The 22,503-nt window shown below is 48.0% G+C and overlaps 1 protein-coding gene across 1 annotated transcript in view; it reads right to left on the reverse strand.

The window, feature by feature from the left end:
- Positions 1–3,770: 3,770 nt before the first annotated feature.
- LOC133118816 (forkhead box protein P2-like) overlaps positions 3,771–22,503 on the reverse strand; it is a 100,901-nt gene continuing 82,168 nt past the window's right edge. The window contains exons 9-17 of the mRNA XM_061229074.1: positions 20,174–20,261; positions 19,924–20,007; positions 14,830–15,037; positions 13,820–13,896; positions 13,431–13,532; positions 10,452–10,573; positions 10,233–10,302; positions 9,353–9,522; positions 3,771–4,135 (exon numbers count right to left, since the gene is read on the reverse strand). Coding sequence (XP_061085058.1) covers positions 3,994–4,135; positions 9,353–9,522; positions 10,233–10,302; positions 10,452–10,573; positions 13,431–13,532; positions 13,820–13,896; positions 14,830–15,037; positions 19,924–20,007; positions 20,174–20,261 — 1,063 coding nt within the window. The 3' untranslated portion in view covers positions 3,771–3,993. The remainder of the gene's footprint in view (positions 4,136–9,352; positions 9,523–10,232; positions 10,303–10,451; positions 10,574–13,430; positions 13,533–13,819; positions 13,897–14,829; positions 15,038–19,923; positions 20,008–20,173; positions 20,262–22,503) is intronic.

Genomic DNA, 22,503 nt, shown 5'->3' on the forward strand with positions numbered 1-22,503 from the left:
CATTACAGACACAGTAGATCAGCACAGACACATCAGGGCCATTACAGACCCACTGGGCCGGCAACTGCTCCCCAACTCCCAGCCCACTGTAGAAGACTCAGGGTAGCGCTTGTTCCAACAAAGGCTTCAAACATATCCATGAAATTTTAATTGTTTTTCTCCTTTTTTTTTTTTTCCAAACGGCACAGACCTGCAATGCATTTCCTCTACACTGCATAAAAGTGTAATGCCTCATAGATTTTCATTGCTGCGGCTTCATAGAAAGAAAGAAAGAAAAAAGAAGGAAGAGAAAGAAAAAAAAGAGAGGAAAAAAGGTGCAGTCCCTGATGTGGGAGGCAGACAGCTGCTTTTCCAAACCCTGCTTTTGGTCCTTTATTGGATTCAGCAGCAGAAAGCCATGAATACAGAACAAATAACAGCTGTTACACATTCTCAACCATGACTTCTTATGCTGTATGGACACAACACAGTAATGAAAAGTATCAAAATTAGTTTACCTCAATAAAAGATAAAGGAAAAAAAAGGGGGGGCATCTGTACACCAAATACATAAACAGAAAGTCGTTTTTTTTGTGTTTTTTTTCTTCTACAGCTCAGATTTACCGTTTGACGGAGGGAAACTTGTCCTGGCGTTTAGCGAATAAGAGCAGAATTCACCGCTCATGCGGCCAGACGAAAGTGGTCCAAAAAGGGGGGGGGGGGTTTCACACAAGTACAAGCATAAATACACATATTAGTTTAAAGCTTTACAACAACGATGCAAAGCGGATGCAGAAAAAAAAGCAGGTTTTGCTATTCTTAGCAAGCAATGACAGAGGAGTAAAAAGTCATTAGATTCAGAAAAGCAACTTTTTTTCCCCCTTAGAAAAAAAGTCTGGTCATTTTATGGGTCCACCAATGTGTGTTTTTATACAGATTTATCCACAATTATCAAAATACAGACAAGAGCATTTTTTTTTTTCTTTTAAAAACCTCACCAAACCTATACTCTACCCAATAAGCAGATGCAGAGGTGGAGGTTCATCTGGTATATGTGCAAGCAGATATTTAAACATTTCTTATTTTATTTATTTATTTATTAGCAAAACCATGCAAAAACCGACAGGCTGTGTTCTGTGGCCGAGGCTTGTTTGTCCTTTAACTTCCTAAAACCAATGGAGCTGAGGTATGTATTTTCTAGCGTTTTCTAAAATGTAACCTTCTTTACAGTCCATCAAAGAGTCTGATTCATCGTTAAAACCCAACGCTCCCTCACAGAGAATCTTCTGGAACAATCCTTCCGCAGATATCCGAAGACAACCGAAACAGCGCTACGCTTTCGCAACACAAAATGGTCGCCTGAAGACGAGACACAAGCGCGACTGAAGGGCTGGATATTTTGTGTGATGTGATGGCAACTGTTGATTTTATCTTTTTGGTGTGAAGAGGTAGAGCCTTTTTTGAAAGCTTTTCTTGTGTGAGTGGGAGAACCCATTTTTTTTCAAAGATGAAAAAATGTGTCCTCGATTTTTTTGGTGTGGAAGATAATTATATTCCGGGTCTGTTCGCCGACTCCAACAGTGGGTAACCCGGAACTTTGATGCAGCACCCAGCCCCTTCTAGTGGAACTGGTGTGTGTGTGTGTGTGTGTGTGTGTGTGTATATATATGTTTTATTCTCTTCTGCTCAGACAGCCACTTTCATCTAAACCTGTAGGTAAAGCATTAACCATCAGAAGGCTGAGGTCGCTTAGTTGAGGGGCAAAAAAAAATCATTACAAAGACAAAGAACAGAACATTAAAATCAACATACAGTATTATCATGTGTGGTAACACCCATAGAGGTGTACATATCATATACAACACAATGCATTATCACTAAAGCTGGCCATTCCTCAAGTTGGGGGCGTCAAAGTTCAGTTAAATTAAAGGCAAAACCACATGCTCTTTTTTTCTGTAATGGACCAAATTAAATGCACCAGGCTAACAATTTTGGTTATTTCCTGTCAATTCTATCGACCGCTTGTCACTGTTGCTACAGTTGTATGTGTTCTTCCACCTTTTTGTGACAAACCCCCAGCCTTAATTATTACCGATGAGCAACATTTTTGTAATGCATTGGTTTTCACAATACCGGGGCACAGATAAAGACAGTGAGCATGCCCATAAAAGGGAGTGTATTTTCCCTTTGAAACAGAGGCAGAATTTAGTGTGACTTTGGTTTGGCTGAAAATAGAAATGACTGTTAAATGTTAAAGCAACACATCCACTTTTCTAGATGACATTCAGTGATATTAATCAAACCACATTTTCACAATTACTACTTTCAATTCAGTCCAAATGATTACAGTATTAAATATGTAACATAAAATGTGGTAATTAACTGGCTCGTTGCAGAGCTAAGTATCATGTTCTGAGCAACTTCCTCTGCTGACAGTTTTACTGATTTAGATGACAAGCCAGGGATTCACAGAAAATTACCATATTTTACAGATTAAATGTCAACTAGAAAATGTTATTTTCACCAATGATATCCTTTTCTAAAACGGCTATACCCTTTATTTTTGCTCTAACCAAGCCAGATTTCATGTGTATTATAATGTATATTATTGTTGTTGTTGTTGTAGTTGTTAATATGATTATTTTATTGTATTTTTTATTATTATTTGGCTTTACTAGTTTGTTTCATGTTTGGTTACTGTATTTTCGGTTTTGCTTAATTTTCAGCTCTGGAGAAAAGGTAGAAACAATGACAAAATATATGTTACACACAAGACAACACCATAACCATTACCAATAACACATCTTGGAATGAAACTGTAACCAAAAAACTAAAATGCTTTACAAAAAAACAAAAAACACTGCCTGCATTTCCATTTTAAACACACACAAACATTGTTTTGGTCAAAGTTCTTCATGAACCATGCGCCATCCCCCATAACTGTGCCCACCTCCATACTCCTGCGGTCCTTCTGGAGCCTTCTACCCTCCCCCCCTGGCCTGGTCCGGTCTCATCCTCAGCTCCAGGTGGACCCTCCCGCTGGAGGTTACCCTTCTGCTGTCTTCCTACAGGGCTAAGCGACAGAATCCCAGAGTTTATCTGAAGGTAGTTTCACGGAAAGCTTCCTTTAGCTAAGCTACGCTAATTTAAAGTTTGGGCAGGAGCCGAGCCTGGATGACGGCTGCCTCCACCGTGCTTCCCGTCTGTCGACCACTGAAAGAGCTGGCTTTGGTTTCTAGCTGTGGCGTTTGACTGTTTTGAAAAGCTTTAGAACGCGGAGGTAAAACTGAGGAGTGACAGATAATGACGAAATGCACCCGCCCCCCCCACCCGCCCTCCCCAACACCACTGCGATGGCACGGCTTTAGCGTAATGCCACACATTACGCTCCCGCACAGAGCCGTGGAATTTATTTTAAAGCAAAAGTCTTTTTCTAAGCTGCAATAAGCTGACATTATGGCTCTTCTGTTGTTTTTCATTAAACTATTTTGTTTATCTCTGTTGGTGCCAAAATTATAATCAATTGAAGCGGTTAAAACAAAAATACTGGTCATTACATTGTTAGCAACATACAGGCTGGCGAAACTACTCTTGTGCCGATGACCTACGATGATAGAGCAACAACTTGAACTGTACCAGTCGTCAACCGTCACATCAGCGACTACGGCGGGCTTGTAACTCGATGCTATTTTTTGGCAGTAACAGTTTCGCGAAGCCTTCAGCTTTGTACAGAACACATCCGTCTGCCTCCCTACGGCCCCGTGGACGCCGTAGCCAAACCATGTGTGTGTGTTTTTGTGTGTGTGTGTTCCTGTGGCCAAGCCACCCAGTTTATTAAGGAAGGAAGTCTTTGTCGGTTATAAACCGAGAGTTTTCCCCCCACTCGTCTTTTCCGGGTCCCAAATTTGTTGAAGAACGAGGTCCGTGGGGCCGTCTCCGTGACGCATGCTCAATAAATAGTCGCGATTCGAGTCTGGCGTGAGCACTGCCCCTCCGTCTGTCTCCTCGGGCCACGCTATTCCAAGTCCTCCGACAAATTCCCCTCCTCCAGCTCCCTGTCGTCCAGCTCCGGACTGTGATTGGCTGTCGTTACTAATGACATCGGACAATCCTCGTCGTCCATGTTCAACGGCTCTTCCTTGATGTGGATCGGTAGCCTGAAACGACCGATAAAAAAAAAAAAAAGATATTTACACATCCCATCAAGTTCCCGGATTTTAAATTTTGTAACTTTGTGATAAAAGGGAAAGGAAGAGTAACAGATGAATTCGAAGTTGCTTCACACACAAACAGACAAAGGCAGAAAAAAAAAAAAACTAAAATCCCAAACCCAAAGTGCTCCTGGACCATAGCAGGTGTGCTAACGTACCTCTGTCTCCTCGCTGTCTCCTGTCTCATGCACCTCTACACTGGAGAAGGGAACGCGGGAAGCCTATCCTTTCGCAAAACGACTTTCAGCCATTTTAAATCCCAGCTGTTCAATCTCTCTCTGTGGCGCATTTTTCACACACATAAGACAAGGTCCTCAGAAACATAGTGGGGACCATTTCACACACAGGACTGCATGAGCCTCGTCAGTTAATACACACTATACACCTTTTGTGCAGAGGTGTCCAATCTTATCCTAAAAGGGCCGGCGTGGGTGCAGGTTTTTGTTTTAACCCAGCAGTAACACACCTGATCGTACTAATGAACTAATCGTGGTCTTTAATCAAGACCTTGATGAGTAGAATCAGCTGTCTTAGTCCTGTGCTAAAAAAACAACCTGCACACACACCACAGATTGGACACCCGGTCTTAGTGTATCCATTAAAAACAAATTTAACGTTTTTAGTTGGACTGATGCATTTTTATTAATTCCAATTTATATAAATTTTATTTAACCAGGAAAAATCCCACTGAGATCAAAGTCTCTTTTGCAAGGGGGGGGCGGGGGGGACCTGACATGGAACGCAAAGTTACGTTACCAAAGTGTACAAACATCCAATGTTTGTATTATTAATTATTATAAGCATTAATAAGAGTCATGAATTGCATGTTTAAATTTAAATTAATTTGTAAAGTAAGATTCTTTCGACCGTTACGAATATAAGGTGCAAAATGGATGAAGCCCAGCTTTCCGCTTTCCGGAGAGGGACGAGGGACTTTACAGAGTTCAGTATAAACCTTCCTGGGCAAATGTCATTCAGGATTCCACCCAGGTAACAAAAAAAAGGGCACTAAAAAACCAGGCCTTTCTTTACAAGCGCACTTCAAAGAAAACGTGTCTGAATAAAGTTAAAATAAATACGAGTGCCATACTAATTATTTATTTCTTTTTTCGCCTGCAGGGATGAAGAGTGCAAACGAGAAAAAAGGAGGTTTGAAAACTTTACAGATGGCACCTGCTTTTAAAAAAAAACAGCATTTATAAATAATCTAGAATATTCTCATCCTTTAGCCCCTGAAGCGAGAGGGGTCTGTGCTTTTTATCTCGTTAATAGAAACTGCAATCTCTCATTAATATGCAGGGCTGCTGTGGCTCTTGTACGGAGGAAAACCTGGAGCAGGGGCACGGTCATTAATCTGCTTCAGCAGAGCAGGTCGGCCTGAAACCCGTGGAAACATGTTGTTTTAGCTCCAGAGGAACCGATATCTTCAACTGTCAATACAGAACAGGACTGACAAACACAAGATGGAGGACGACCCTTCCCACCACAGTAGGACTAACCAGAGTAACCCTGCCATCGTACACATCGGACATTAAAACAGTTCATGCCACACACAGGGAAAGGTTTCGCCAGCAAAGACACATCTGACAACACCTATTTATATTTGACACATAAGATGCACCAGCCAACCCCAGCAAGCCAAAAAGGAAATTACAAAAAAATTATAATAATAAATAAAATAAAAAAATAACCAACAATAAACAATGGCAAGTATTCCAATAATCCTAAAAGCTACACGATACTTTAATATCTATAACAAACTATGCTCAGATATATTTTGGTACTTGCTAGAATGCAGGACAGCTATCAGGCTCTCCCAGTGCCATGACCAGACTCAGACTGAGATGAGAAAAGACTGAGCTATCTGCTTTGCCCGCAGAGTACTGAACACCCCTGAAATGCTGGGGTATTCACATTGGAGCATTCATGTGCAGGCACTGTACTCGATTGCAGTGTATGAAAAGACAGGTTAAACTGCATTCAAACGGGAATTTGCAAGTACTCTGCTGGTAAATGTAATTATTTCAGTCCTAAATTCGTTTACCTCTCCTAATTAATTTTTTTCCATTGGAAGTAGACATAAATGCCCCGTGATATATTAATATGTCCCCCCACCCAGAGCTCTGTGACAGGGAAAGCTTTCTAAAGGCACTGTCACTTAAATTTATCAAACAATAACAAACAATCCTACAGACATGTACTTAGGAATATTAAAGGGAGATAAATGAGACGCGCGGTGGGTGCTAGCGTGCGCTAATGTGCGCTAACGCGCTCGTGCGGACGTCCCTCCCTCCGACGCTAACAAACGAGTGGCGTAGCTTACAGCTTTCATTTGCATTAATTACAAATCAGTAGCGTGCCGTTCGAAAGAGGGGTGGGTAAAAAAAAGAAAAAAGAAAAGAAAAATGATTAGCTCTCACAGTCACTTTACACTGTATTAAAATGTCTGGATGAGTCATTTAACATTTAATGAGTAGCAAGCAATATCGAGTCGAGGAAATAAATGCCAGCTATGCATCCGTGAATTCATAACCGCAATTCCGGCGAGGAGCCGGCCGGTGTTATTACCCTCCCAGCCATCACGGGCAGACATGCCTGGGAGGCTAATAATGACGTTAGACGTAGCCGAGGCTAATAATGACGTTAGCCGTGGTGGTGCTGTATAATGAAGAAAGTGGGGAATGAGGATGGGCTGCCCAGATGCACAGCGCACTCTGCTCCGTGTGTGTGTGTGTGTGTGTGTGTGCGCACATTTACCCTTTCAACGGTAGGTTTAAAAAAATTGAAGAATTGTAGAACTCCATTGGGTTCAATTACCGGTAGTGATGGGTACATTGCCATTAGAATGTTAGCAAAGAAAATAACTGTCAAATAACTGTCAACTTTGGGTGAATAACAAATACGCTACTCACCTATCATATACCATAATCTATTTATAATTCACTTACAAACAAACTTTCACTGACGTACACACACACACACACACACACACACACACACACACACACACACACACACATACACGCACACACACATACACACATACACACATACACACATACACACATACACACACACACACACACACGCACACGCACACGCACACACACCGCTCAGTGTGTGGTACTGCATAGTGTCTCCATCAGTATAGTGTTTTTAGCCTAACCACACCCTGGAGAACAGCGGGGCCCGGGGCTATTAGAGCGCGCAGACGCGGGCTCCTCTACACGCCGAACACGCTCCTCCTGACTGGCGGCTGAGCTCCTCTCCAGAGCCGTCCCTGTTCTCCGGTCGCACAGCTGCCTTTAGTCGCACAACCGCCGCTGAATTATTTACTGTGAGGTGTCTTTCGCTGAACGCGCTGCGTCCGTTTCACGGCTACGTCAGAGACGCTAGTTTGTGTCCTTTCCTGTCAGGCGTGTCTGTTACCTCACCTGGAGAGCCACACATACACACTCAGCCACACATACACACCCCGAACAATACCTATAGCTTTCACATCCACCAAAACAATACCAACATCACAATACAATGGATATACTGCTACTACAACCACTCATAACAGGCTAATAGTATTAATAATAATGTAAAACAGTATCTATAATACAATTTCAGCAGCGACAACAAGATAACCATTATCGTATAATAATATTTTACACATAAAAATAATTATTAATAACAATTTTTAATACTTTTTATTATTCTTTTTTTTTCTTCTTGTTTTTGTTTCAGGTCGCAGTTCAGTCGAATGTAAAACACAGACGTGAAAATGTCTAAGCATTTTAAACCTGTATTCCAGCTCTCAGACCGAGCCGACAGCACACGAGCAGAGGAGGCCGTGGCACCTCCAGCGTCTCCCTGGGCAGAGGAGGCCCTTTGAGACGTGATCCCTCCTTAAGGGGGGGAGTGACAGGGGAGGAGTGGTGTCACAGCCTTAAAAGAGAAAGCCCCCCTCCCGCCCCGTCTCTGCTTGAGGAAACGCGGGGCCCTGACACATCTGACATCTGATTAGGGACAGACATTCATTACGCACTCTGAAACCCACACACATCCATTTTTAATAGCGCTCCTCTCCACTCAATTAAACGGGATGGAAGGGCTGAGATTTTAGAGTAATTAATGACACAGCGAGCAGCTAAATATTAATGGGAACGGCCCTGCATAAAATATGACGTCTCCGCCCCTGCCATGCAGCCGACGCAGTAATTAAAACTCGCTGTGACTACCCCGCAGTTCGCAGGCTAGAACTGTGGACCTGCGGTAAAGCTTATGTAATGCCAGTCCTGTTTTTATGCCTTTCAGTACAACGCTGAACAATGTTCTGTCTAAATATCGCACATCACAATGTCACATTTCTTTTACATACACTACCCGTTCAGAAGTTTGGAATCACCTTTCCCCTTTTCTGCTTTTTCTGATGCAATAATTCACGTTCTGTGTTTGTAATCGAACAATTCAGAAGACTCAAGAGCTTTTGTTAAAGACATTTTGCTTTCACCGTGCAGCATTTAGAGCACTTTATATGTGTATCCCCCATTTCAATGTTTGAGGCAAATTGACATCATGAAGTCGTGCAAATTGTTTGATTACAAACACAGAACGTAAAATATTAAATCAGAAAAAGCTGGTCAAGGTGATTCCAAACTTTTGAACAGTAGCGTATACTTGTTGGAAAAACAGCCTCGCGTACAGTATTTATAAAGCTGTAGCAGTGCTACAGGAGATTAGTCTACTCTACAGTACTCTCTCCTATTGGCTCAGTGTACAGTGAGGGGCGTGGTGTATTAACAATTCCACAAGAGCGCTTTCTGGAATATTCTACAATGGAATCCTGTCATCATTCCAGATTGATTCTATTGATTTCAGTAACCAGTGGAGCCACATCATCATTAGAACGTGTGCTGCAGCCGCCGAAATTACAATCACGCCAGTTAATGCGCACTTAACCCTTTCAGTCCCGAGAGTGTCACACGGCACTCAAGCGTAACTACCGTAAAATCCCAAGAGTGCCCTATGGCACCCTCGACCTCATACCTTTTCAACCAATCAAAATGGCCACTATACTGTTGTTTTGAGCCCCTATTAAAAGCTACTCTTTCTCAGTTTTCACCCCTCGTGATTTGAGCGGAGCTGCTTCGTACTGGGCTCGGGGCTTAAGCTCACCTGTAGGTGTGCAGCGGGGAGTACGCGGGGCTGCTGTGTCCGTTGGAGTCCAGCTGGTCCAGGCAGCCGTTCAGCTGGTCGGGGGAGCAGCCGTGGATCAGCCCCGTTGAGCTGCTGTTCATCAAACCAGCGTTGCCCAGCAACGGCATGTTGCTCTCAGCTAACGCAGCCTGGGAGAGGGAGAGAGGGAGAGAGGGAGAGAGAGAGAGTGAGAGAGAGAGAGAGGGAGAGAGAGGGGGGAGAGGGAGAGAGAGAGGGAGAGAGGGTGGGGGGAGAAAGTGTGAGAGTGCGTATGTGTGATTGTGTATGTGTGTAAGTGTGAGTGTGTGTATGAGTGTGTGTCTGTGTGAGTGTGTGCAAGTGTGTGTGTGAGTGTGTGTGCGAATGCGTATATGTGTGAGTGTGTGTGCGAGTGTGTGTGTGAGTGTGTGTGCGAGTGTGTGTGTGCGCGAGTGTGTGTGTGTGTGTGTGCGAGTGCATGTATGTGTGAGTGTGCGCGAGTGTGTGTGTGTGTGTGTGTGTGCGAGTGCATGTATGTGTGAGTGTGCGAGTGTGTGTGTGTGTGTGTGCGAGTGCATGTATGTGTGAGTGTGCGAGTGTGTGTACGAGTGTGTGTATGTGTGAGTGTGTGTGCGAGTGTGTGTGTGAGTGTGAGTGTGAGTGTGAGTGTGTGTGCGAGTGTGTGTGTGAGTGTGAGTGTGAGTGTGTGTGTGAGTGTGTGTGTGAGTGTGTGTGCGAGTGTGTGTGAGTGTGTGTGCGAGTGTGTGTGTGAGTGTGTGAGTGTGTGTGTGTGCGAGTGTGTGTGCGAGTGTGTGTGTGAGTGTGTGTGCGAGTGTGTGTGTGTGAGTGTGTGTATGTGTGTTACGGACGGCTCATTCACCTGCAGGCTGGCGTTGAGAGCAGCTCCATAGCCCAGACCAGACGGCAGGTTTTTAACCAGCGTTGGACTTCTAGAAAAAATGCAAAAACAGAAGCGACGTCAAATACAAGCTAAAAATACAGATTCCTGAGCATATAACATACTGTGTGTATATATATATATATATATGCGTGTGTGCGCACTTTAACCTCGTGTGCGTATGAAATACTACACCAGTACCCCGTCATCTTCTGCGACCTCCGCCGCTGGTACTCCAGCTCGTCCACGGTCCACACCGCCCCCTTCACGTTCTCCACGCGCACAAAGCACTTGTGCAGGCTCAGGTTGTGCCGCACCGCGTTCTGCCCCGAGGAGACACAGCCGTTACACAGTCAAACAAACAAACAAACAAACAAACAAACAAACACATCCCGGCTTATTTTTGTGGTAAAATATTTAAAATGGTAAATGGTTGGCATTTATATAGCGCCTTCATCCAAAGCGCTGTACCATTGATGCTTCTCATTCACCCATTCATACACACACTCACACACCGACGGCGATTGGCTGCCATGCAAGGCGCTGACCAGCTCGTCAGGAGCATTTGGGGGTTAGGTGTCTTGCTCAGGGACACTTCGACACAGCCCGGGCGGGGGATCGAACCGGCAACCCTCCGACTGCCAGACGACTGCTCTTACTGCCTGAGCCATGTCGCCCCTTCAAAGCATGGTAGAACCGGGCAGCCTATAGTGGCTAAGGTACATTATTAGGACCTGGAAAATTGGTGGTTCAAGCCCCAGTGTAGCTACGCTAATATCCACCCAGCTGATGGGCACTTGGGCAAGGCCTTTAACCCTGCATTGCTCCAGGGGAGGATTGTCTCCTGGTTAGTCGAATCAACTGTAAGTCGCTTTGGATAAAAGCATCAACTAAATAACAAATTATTATGATTATTATTATTATCATTATTATTATTATAGGAACGGTGTGAGGAGTGTCACCTGTTGTCTTCACACAGTGGTGATGAAAGTCCTCAGAAATGACATTGGAAGAGAGGAAATGCAAAGCCTTTGTAAAAGAACAGCACTGTCAGCTCTGCTTTCTGATCGGGAGGATCTCAGAATGGCAGCACAATCCCCACTAATGGGGAACTGTGAGAGGGGGTGACCGCGGCGTTGAAACCGTCAAAAGGAACCTCACGTTCACCACTGCAGTGGGCGAACAGCCGGCAGGACTCTTAATCCTTGTTCACACAGACCGTATGCAAAGGAGGATTGGGCACGGACGCAAAGCGTGCGGCTCAGAGACGTTCTGAGCAGATTAGGCCCGGGGGTCACGCTGAGGGGAAAAAAAAACCCCACACACCTCAGCCCTGCCTTTAAACCCCGTATCTCATTAAACACTCTCTCTCAAAATCACCCCGTTACACAAAAACACTTCATTTCCCCATCCAGCCAGGATACAATTCGGCCTTCTTTCGCCCACCCACCACTTTCCATATATATTGAAATAAATCTGCTTAAAACATGCAGGAATCTTAACAAATAACACGGTATTGATTCATTTCGGGAGATTATTTTCATAATTTCATACGGCGGTTTTTTTTGGTCGTAAGAAAGGGGATTGGAGGGAAACTCATAAGGAGGTCTGGCGTCTGACCTGGGAATCCGAGGAGCCGACTGATCTTAACGCCCGTGGCGCTGAATATGATCATTTTAATATTAATGAGCGAATGAGAGGCTTTATTATGCATGGCGTATAGTTAGAGCTAATAAGCAGAGCGGAATGAGGGTCTGAAAAGCGCAGCTGAGCTGATGATATTAAATCACCCTTCATTCCCTCTCAAACACTTCTCACTTAATAACGCGACAGGACCATCACAAGATCATCTCAGTAACAAAGGAAGTGCGAAACTAAAATGTAAATGTATAAGAATATAAATGTGTTACAGTGAATGTTAAAAATATAGATATATATCGAATTCAGCGTGGCACGGGATGTGTTTCGCGCTGTCCTGAAGGATTAAAGAGGCACTGTAATTCCTGTACAGTCACCAGAATGAAAACAACGATTTCATCTGTTTGGGAAACAGCACAAACATCAAAGAAATTGTCAAAACACAAAACAACTCATTGGTTTGTTTCTTTTCCTACAGTCCCAGCCGTCGTGCAAGCGAATTGTTTGTGCTCCAGTTGCAAACGAATTCACCCGGGTGAATGCCTGAGTTGCTGGTGTGTGTTCCCCTGTAAACACCGCGCCCTGGGGGTCTAAAATGGCTGCCGTCTAAATGAAGCTTCAGCCCTCGTTCAGGAAATTACCACAGAGCAAGACAGTACAGTGGGGGCCATACTCACATACACTCAAAACACCCCTGAACGAAACCAAAGTCATTTTCTGGCCCTTGGATTCCTGGAGTTACTTGCACAATGATGTACACCAGGCCTTTTGGCTCGTTAAGAAAACAGAAGCTCCCTTCAGAGAGGACCAATTCCCTTTCCGCTCGCATTCCCTTCAGCCAATCGGCAGCGACCTTTCCCTCAGAGGCCACCCAGGACGTACAGTACAGCGTCGCTGTGAGGCACGTGGCAGTACCCCAACACCCCTCCTCCTTTTGAGCCGACAGCCAAACGGCCGTCACTCAAACTAACCAGCCAATGAACCGCCAAGGGGGAGGCAGGAGCGCGGTGCGGCACACTGAACACAAAGGTGTCACCGACCGAGTAATTAGCGTGTCAGAACCCCTCTCCTCCGCCAAACCACACTCGCTAATTGCCCCAAATTAGACAACTGCATCTGAGGCTAAATGAGTCTTTTAGCTCGCGACTCGGGAGAGCAGGAACCCCTTTCTGTTAAGAGAGGCGGGTTTTTAAAATAGAACCGCTCGACGCTGTCGACTAAAAACATCCCCCCTCTCTCCACCCCGCCCTCCTTCTCCTGGACAACATTGGAGGTAAGAGCAGTCGTCTCATTGGCTCAAGAGGTAAAAGCAGTCGTCTGGCAGTCAGAGGGTTGCCGGTTCGATCCCACCCTGGGTGTGTGGAAGCGTCCCTGAGCAAGACGCCTAACCCCCAAATGCTCCCGACGAGCCGGCCGGCGCCTCGCATGGCAGCCAATCGCCATTGGCGTGCGAGTGCGTGTACGAACGGGTGAATGAGAAGCATCGATTGTACAGCGCTTTGGATGAAGGCGCTTTGTAAACGCAGACCGGTACACACTCACCTTCCACGTGGCGGCGTTGCGTCTGAAGTAGGCGAAGGTGGTGGTGAACCAGCTGTAGATCTCGTTGAGGGTGAGCTGATTGTCCCTGGCCTCCATGATGGCCTGAGAGGAGACAGCGTGGACCAGTCAGAGCGAGGACCAGTCAGAGCGTGGACCAGTCAGAGCGTGGACCAGTCAGAGCGTGGACCAGTCAGAGCGTGGACCAGTCAGAGCGTGGACCAGTCAGAGCGTGGACCAGTCAGAGCGTGGACCAGTCAGAGCGTGGACCAGTCAGAGCGTGGACCAGTCAGAGCGTGGGAGGGAGGGAGGGAGGGAGGGGGGGGATTTCTCACAAAGCGCCAGTTAATTAGCATCTAATCAGAGCGGGAGTTCATTCGTTCCCCACGTACCTGCCTGATGAGCGTGGCGTAGGTGAACGGGGGCCTGACGTCGGCGTTCTTGTAGAACTCGTAGTTCGGGGCGATCTCTGGGGGAGGGAGACACACAAACGCCGCGTCACCCCCCTCCCCGTAAAACCCGCTTTCTGATCTTCGCGCGGACGCGGAACTCGCATCGGATTTGATGCCTTTTATTTATTACTTTATTCATTTATTTTTAAGAAGAGATGGGTGTGATTAGAATAAAGCGGCTTCTCGCCCGCCCCCACAAAGCGGGGTTTCAATTAATGTCCCCCCTGAGAAATCACCAGTCGCTTCACAAGGAGAGAAATTAGAGAGCGCAGACGTGTGGCACAGCGCTGGAATAATCTATGAGCCTCGCGTCACTTATGAGCGATTCTGATTCTGCAACACACAAATTCTGATTCTGATTTTGACACACAAATCACACGGGAGGCACTGCAACGATAAGCTGCATGCACATATTCAACTGCACAGAATAAATATGAGACCATTTCTGAGTTTGAGTGCAAGTATTTCTCAGACATTCTGCATTACTCCACAATAAACAGTTATGACTGACACATGCGTGCGGGGAACCAGGAGCAGCATTAGTGTGTGTGGTGTGATGAGGGACAGCCTCTGATCAATGGGCCCTGAGTGCAGGCTGCTGTATGCACGTGTGATGTATACAGATGTATAGTGGTGTGCACAGGTGTATAGTGGTGTATACAGGTGTATAGTGGTGAGTACAAGTGTATAGTGTTGTGTAAGGTGTATAGTGGTGAGTACAGGTGTATAGTGGTATATTCAGGTGTATAGTGGTATATATAGTAGTACACACAGGTCTATAGTGGTATATATAGTAGTACACACAGGTGTATAGTGGTATATATAGTGGTACACACAGGTGTATAGTGGTATATATAGCAGTACACACAGGTGTATAGTGGTATATATAGTGGTACACACAGGTGTATAGTGGTAAATGCAGGAGCTGTGTACAGGCGTGAGGGGCGTACCTGAGCACATGCTGAGCGAGTGTTTGATGGAGTCGGAGTGGCGTCGGCGGATGGCCCCCCCGCTGGCCATGCTGGCCGGGCTGAGCACGGAGGGCCCCTGGGACAGCGGGGTCACCGGGGCGGCCGGCGCCGTGGGGGTCTGAGGTAAGAGCGGGGGGGATGCCGAGGGCAGGGTCTTCAACATGGTGACACTCGAAACCAAGTTCAGCTGCAGGGAGAGAGAGGGGGAGAGAGAGAGGCAGTGAGGGTGTGAGAGAGGGAGAGAGAGAGAGAGAGAGAGAGGGAGAGAGAGAGGGAGGGGGAGGGAGAGAGGGAGAGAGAGAGAGAGGGGGAGAGAGAGTGTGTGTGAAAGAGAGAGGGAGAGAGAGGGAGGGAGAGAGAGAGAGAGAGGGGGAGAGTGAGTGAGTGAACAGAGATAGAAGGCACAGACAAGTGAGAATAGCTTGAGTTGAACGGTGTTCCACTAATAAGCTGCAAGGGAAGTCTGAGCTAATTACAGGATGAAACGGTATTATAAGAATTGTAATTAGTGCGCGCTGTTAGAGATTATCTAATCATCTGCCTCAGCGTCTATCGTAGCCCATCGCCAGCCAACCAGCAGCCAGCGATCACCGTGGCCTGGAGAGCGAGCTGCCACCTGACTCACACTGTGCACTCCTGTCCTCTCCTGCACTGCCCGAGACAGTGCTCATCCCCTGCCTGACCTCTACGACCAGCTCCACCCCTGTCTGGATGTGTGCATTTTAAGTATGCACTGTATAGTATGTACTTTTTAAGTATGCATTTTTAAGTGTGTACTTTTAAGTGCTGGGAATATAAGCACACTTGCCTACTACTGAGTATACAACTTGTACGCAACCTGTATAGTATGCGAGTGCACCGATTCAGACACAGTCCTGGGTGGGGTCGCTGTTCCTGAGGGGACAACCCGCCCCTTAACCTCCACCCTGGGGGGGCCGTTTCACTGAACATTCAAACATTGCCTGTGGATCCTGCAGATGCTGGCATGGAATGAGACTGGAGAGGCTGGATGGGGTGAGCTGGCTGAGTGAAGATATCGGGTGAAGATAAAGTATTTTGGAAGCACTGTGCAATTATCAGCCAATATAATTCTCAAACACTTAAAACAGCTTTGCTGGGAAAAGCACACGCAGCACGGCAACACCATTCCAGGTGTATCATTATCAGTTTTGAGTGTAAAGGGAAGAGGTGTCTCTAAACGTCTGAGACATTTTTAATAATAACCGTCCGAAGGAAGAAACCGAGTCGGGCAAATCTAGGGCCCAAATCATGAGCCAAACGTCTGAATATCAAAGAGACCGGCTGGCGTACACACCACAGAAACCAAATGAAACGCCCTCGGTGAAATGCGCTCTCCCCTCAAACCTCAAACACGTTGTCAACAGAGGGCTGGACTGATTCCCTTTGCGGGAATAACGTCTGACGCTCCCAGCGAACGAGGGGGAATCGTAAGGGAACCCAAACGAACATACGGCAGCTGATTGTCGGCAGTTGGGCCGCGGCCAGCGGGCGGCGCGTTAGCGCTGGCGTAATGAGGACGGCGTTTACTGCTGCATCTGCTGGGGATAAAACGCAGGCTGTGTGAGAGGCGAGCCCCAGAGAGGGCCCGTCACGGTGAGACGCCACCCCGCTGCAGATGATCCCCGTCGAGCTGGAGAGCCCACGACATCGCACTCTTACGGCACCGCCTTCCGCTCAACTCGGCACAAACTTTACATGGTAAATGTCTGCAGTTAGATAGCGCCTTTATCCAAAGCGCTGTACAATTAATGCTTCTCATTCACCCGTTCACTCACTCACACACTCACTCACACACAGCAACGACTATTGGCTGCCATGCAAGGCACCAACCAGCTCGTCAGGAGCATTTTGGGGGTTAGGTGTCTTGCTCAGGGACACTGGGGGCTAGGTGTATTGTACACCTGACACACCCAGGGTGGGATCGAACCGGCAACCCCCCCCGACTGCCAGACAACTGCTCTTACCGCCTGAGCCATGTCGCCCCCTTTACAGTCGTGTCGTGCGAGTGTCAGGAATTGCTCAATATTCTTCGACGAAGCGTTTCCGAGCTTTGATGAACAGCTCACTCTTCAAATGACAATTGAGGGGATAAAAAAAGGAAAGGGTTTGGGGGTCTCTGACGTGTTTTGAACACCCGACATGTTAATCCAGGGGCCGTGGAGTACAGTACACACTGTATGAAGTGCTCCCGCCTTCATCCCCCGTTCAGCACGAGGCGCGCTGAAGCGTGAAGCCATTATTATCCGCCCCTGACTCAGCCCCGAGCCCACAAAAGGGTTTAAACGCCCCTATCACACGCCGCATAAACACACTCATAATCCCGCAAGGGTGCGAGGGCTGCAGCATGTATATTTATAACGCTGAGCTGACATGTTGTCTGGTAACGAGCGCGGCCGTGCTTTTTCATCCGGAACAATCCGCCGTCTGCCGAGCGGAATTTATTAAACCCGGCGCGCGCGGCGTATAAGGGCCCCGCCGTGACCTCTGCATGCTGTTCCAGCCCGGGGTGGGGACTCACTACACCAGGCCGGGGTGGGGACTCACTACACCAGGCCGGGGTGGGAACTCACTACACCAGGCTGGGGTGGGGACTCACTACACCAGGCCGGGGTGGGGACTCACTACACCAGGCCGGGGTGGGAACTCACTACACCAGGCTGGGGTGGGGACTCACTACACCAGGCCGGGGTGGGGACTCACTACACCAGGCTGGGGTGGGGACTCACTACACCAGGCTGGGGTGGGGACTCACTACACCAGGCCGGGGTGGGAACTCACTACACCAGGCTGGGGTGGGAACTCACTACACCAGGCTGGAATGGGAACTCATTACACCAGGCTGGGGTGGGAACTCACTACACCAGGCTGGGGTGGGAACTCACTACACCAGGCTGGGGTGGGAACTCACTACACCAGGCTGGGGTGGGAACTCACTACACCAGGCTGGGGTGGGAACTCACTACACCAGGCTGGGGTGGGAACTCACTACACCAGGCTGGGGTGGGAACTCACTACACCAGGCTGGGGTGGGAACTCACTACACCAGGCTGGGGTGGGAACTCACTACACCAGGCTGGGGTGGGAACTCACTACACCAGGCTGGGGTGGGGACTCACTACACCAGGCCGGGTCTGCGGGTGACTGAAGAGCTCTACCCGTCCATGGCGTGGCCAAAAGGGGGCGTTTAATGAAGTGGTACTGAGAGAGTAGACGAGGTCAGAGGAGGGAGAGAGAGGGGGAGGGAGAGGGAGAGAGAGAGGGAGAGAGAGGGGGAGGGAGAGGGGGAGGGAGAGGGGGAGGGAGAGAGGGAGAGAGAGAGGGGGAGGGAGAGAGAGAGGGAGAGAGAGAGGGGGAGGGAGAGAGAGAGGGAGAGAGAGAGAGGGGAGGGAGAGAGAGAGGGAGAGAGGGAGAGAGAGGGAGAGGGAGAGGGGGAGAGAGAGGGTGAGAGAGAGAGAGGGAGAGCTAGAGGGAGAGAGAGAGACAGAGGGAGAGAGAGGGAGAGGGAGAGGGAGAGAGAGAGAGAGAGTGAGAGAGAGAGAGAGAGAGAGAGAGGGGGAGAGAGGGCGCACTTTGTGTTCCCGTGACGATATTCTCTAAAGACGGCGGCACTGACGTGGGCCGACAGGGCTCCTCTCGCCCCGCTAATAAATTCACACCATTAATATTTATCAAATGCCCGGGCCGCTGCGGCCTCTGCGTATGAGAGCATAAATCCGCGCCGCAATATCAATTATGGAGCCTCTTCGCCGATGACATTTCTCATAAATTCTTTTTTTTCTTTTCTTTCTTTTCATATGGAGTCAGAGCAGCTTTGTGTGGCGGACGAGACGGCACGGGTGTGCGTGCCTGCGCCCCGAATCCTCGGCCGTCTCAAACCCTCACTAGAATGTTCTGTATTAATATACCCCCCCACCCCTCCTCCATTGAATGTAATTAGTGCTCCCTTAATGTGCGGGGTTATGCAACGCAGCGCTTGCTTCTTTTGTTCGTTCATGTTCTGGTTTGGATTGTGGGCTGAGGGTTCTATGGAAACCGCACGGCTGGAGTTAAATAATGAATTTAGAAAATGAGAAGGAGAATCCTGATGTATTTACAGGATAATTATTCTTTTCAATCCCATTAAGAGGACATTATATTCTCTTGAAATGCGAGGGCTGTTCAACTCCCAGAACACAAAATCACTGCTTTTTCTTCCAAAGTATTGAATGGCTTCAAATGAAAAATGTGACAAAAACAAAACCAAGTCAAATTATAAACATTTATTCCCTTGAAATTCTGGTGACAGATTATTTGTATGCATGAATGTGAAATAAAGGCCCGGCGAGAATGAGATCTCAGAGGTTTTGGCTCAGAGGACAGAGCTGGAGCTGGTGGCAGTGGTGGGGTAAGAGCAGTTGTTACAACTGAGTTTCATGAGGAGGGTTAATGGAGCAGCCGTTGGTTTGGACTAATCGTACGCCATTTTGACAGCAGCAGAAGCGACAGCGGAAGACAGGTGGGGACTGATCTGAAATGCGTCAGTCCAGAGCTATGACTGCAGCCTTGACCATAAGACTCAACAACTTATCAATCACCGCAAGATGATGGAACACTTTAGCAAGGGACTGAAGGCTATGATTTGCAAACGCTCTCTCTCTCTCTCTCACACATGCACACGCGCGCGCAATAACGCATTAGCTCCGTTAAGTTCTGACAGGATTGACAGAAGGTAGCATTACTGCTAACAATAGCTGTGCCATTTCAGATCTCCATGGCAGCGGTTTGTTCCGCACGGCAGGTTAGCGCGGTTAGCCCTGTTAGCGCGGTTAGCCCTGTTAGCGCGGTTAGCCCTGTTAGCGCAGTTAGCGCGGTTAGCCCTGTTAGCGCGGTTAGCCCTGTTAGCGCGGTTAGCGCGGTTAGCCCTGTTAGCGCGGTTAGCCCTGTTAGCGCGGTTAGCCCTGTTAGCGCGGTTAGCCCTGTTAGTGCGGTTAGCCCTGTTAGCGTGGTTAGCCCTGTTAGTGCGGTTAGCCCTGTTAGCGTGGTTAGCCCTGGCGCCACAGCACACGCACTCACCGGTTTCTGGGAAGGCTTGGGCTCAGAGGGTCTCATGTGCAGGTGGGTCATCATCGCCTGGAGACGCTCACGTTCTTTAGAAAGCTGTTCGAGAAGAGAGAGCGGGAGGGGGGGGGGGGTCAGAAACGAGCAAACCCGCAAAACACGGTCCTAGCATACCCAGAGCTCCTGAGGATTGCAGCACCGAGGACACCGAAGCAAAGACAATCGCGCTAAGACAGGAGTGTACCTTAGCGAGCCAGGGCCTCACCTGAATTTCCAGCTGCTGCACCACCTGCATCTGTACCCGGCACTGGGCCGTGCTCCTGTCGTCCAGGGCGTGCTCGCTGTTCAGGTGCCTGAGACAGAACACACACCGCTGAATGCACCCCTAATCAGCGCGCTACACCACCCCTCGTTTTCACCCCGGCGGTGCACAGCGGCAATATTAACAAGGACAACTGCCAGTGCATTGTGGGACAGCAATCGACGAGAACTGCAAAGCAAACGCGGCCTGAATGCTACTAAACATGGTTAAATATTCACTATTTCAGGCCTTTAGCGAGCACAGTGCGGGCCTGTCCATTCTGTGTGAGTGGCTGTGTAAACAGGCGGTATGACTTCTTTTATGGAGCAAACCTTTATGGATGGCTGATAAAAATGTAAACAGTAAATGTGCTCTCCTTATCCATCCTGCTTTCATAAGAATACATGTTCTTAAGCACATTACATACAGTGTGAGACACACAGTTATAAGCATCCAGCAAAGGTCCTTGAGTGGTTCACCTGACTAAGCTGGAGCATGGAGTGCTGTACAAATTACACCCAGAACAGTCCAGAAAAGGAACCTATAACAGTATAAATATAAACTAAAACCATAAATAACCCTGAGCTGTTACAACAAGTGGGAGTGTTCGGGGGGGCATGGCTGGGAGGGAACCCCAGATGCATTATGGGTCTCAGCTCACAGAATAGCATCCGTTTCAGGATTCAAAATTGTGAGAAGAATTGGCGGGGGGGGATGCAATGGCATTTTAAAAATATTTCCTTTGACTTTAGTTTACGGGAGGGCGAATCTGCAGTTTGAGTGCGGTCAAGATTTACTAAACGTTCCTCCCTTTCAGGGCCGGATATTTTCCCCGGGAAACATTCAATGGAGCGACACGGCTGTTCGGAGACATAAAAGCCGCTCTCAGGTTCGCTGCAGACGGCAGGACACAAAGAAGCCGGAGCATTAAAGCCGACCTTTTAGCCACAGCGCACATCAGTCCAAGGCTTTAAAAAAATGTGTCGTGGAGAAAAAAAGCTCTATCAAAATCCATCGCAAAGCGCTCTTTTAAGGACACGCGCTTACAAAGCGCCAGAGTGGCTGCTTCTCCCCTCGTTAATTACAGGTTAGCGTGCAGCCTAACTCTTCCCGAACTACATTACCCAGGAGGCCGTGGGTCAGATCCATAGTGAGGCTGCAGCTCCTTCTCATTGGTAAATGGTTGGTATTTATATAGCACCTTTATCCAAAGCGCTGTACAATTGATGCTACTCATTTACCCATTCATACACACACTCACACACCAACGGTGATTGGCTGCCATGCAAGGCACCGACCAGCTCGTCAGGAGCAAATGAGGGTTAGGTGTCTTGCTCAGGGACACAGCCCGGGCGGGGGATCGAAGCGGCAACCTTCCGACTGCCAGACGACTGCTCTTACTGCCTGAGCCATTGTTTTATCAGCAGCCTGCTTGTTAGCCTATCCGTCTGAGCCAATCACAGGGAAGAACCGAGCAGGCATGTCAGCAGTACCTGAAGACAAGATGGCTGTGTTAACGCATTACCCCCCCTCCAATTAGGGTACTGCCCTCTCCCTGTCTTACGGGGGTCTGAGAGCGTGGTGCCATCAATCAGGAAGAGGGGCTGCTTTAAAAAAAAAAAAAAAAAAACCCCAAAAGGGTCTGACCGTCTGTGCTTAATTCCTGTTTCAGACTGAGTACGCTTCGGGACGTTTCATTAATCATTTAATCACCTGGCCTCGCAGGAAGTCAGAGCTAATGTTGCGGACGCCTCTTCCATTCCTCCGCTCACGACGGCGTCTCGCACACTTGATGTATCACGTGTGTCACACGTTACATCTGCTTCTCAACCATCCGCCGAGCCTCCCCCGCCCCGAAGGAACTTCTGCGCAGAACCTTTATCAAGATCTCTTTCTCGCTGCGTTCCTCTTCCAGAAAGAAGGTCTGAGACGTAGCTAAGAAGGTCCCCTTCTTTACTCCCGCAGCTCTATTAACCAGGGGATTACACGCAAATGAGTGCGGGCCTGTGACATATTTAAGGGCGTCCCGCTCCGCTGTGCGTTAATGAAGACGGAGAGAGGTGCGGACAGCAGGTAAAGAGCAGGTCCCAATGCTCTCTAATGAGCCTGGCAGAGCCACTGCACTCCAACACACCGGGGAGAGCAAGAGGAAGAGGAAGAGGAAGAGCAGCAGGGATAGTCCGCTCTCCGCTCTCCTTGGAGGGGGTGGGGATGGTGACGTTCTCCCGAGGGTCACTCAGGTAAGCCAGAACAGGCTGACTGTCGAAACCAAACAGTAGAGACACGCAGAAACA

This window comes from Conger conger, chromosome 19 (assembly GCF_963514075.1).
Source record: "Conger conger chromosome 19, fConCon1.1, whole genome shotgun sequence".
Classification (NCBI taxonomy): Eukaryota; Metazoa; Chordata; class Actinopteri; order Anguilliformes; family Congridae; genus Conger; species Conger conger.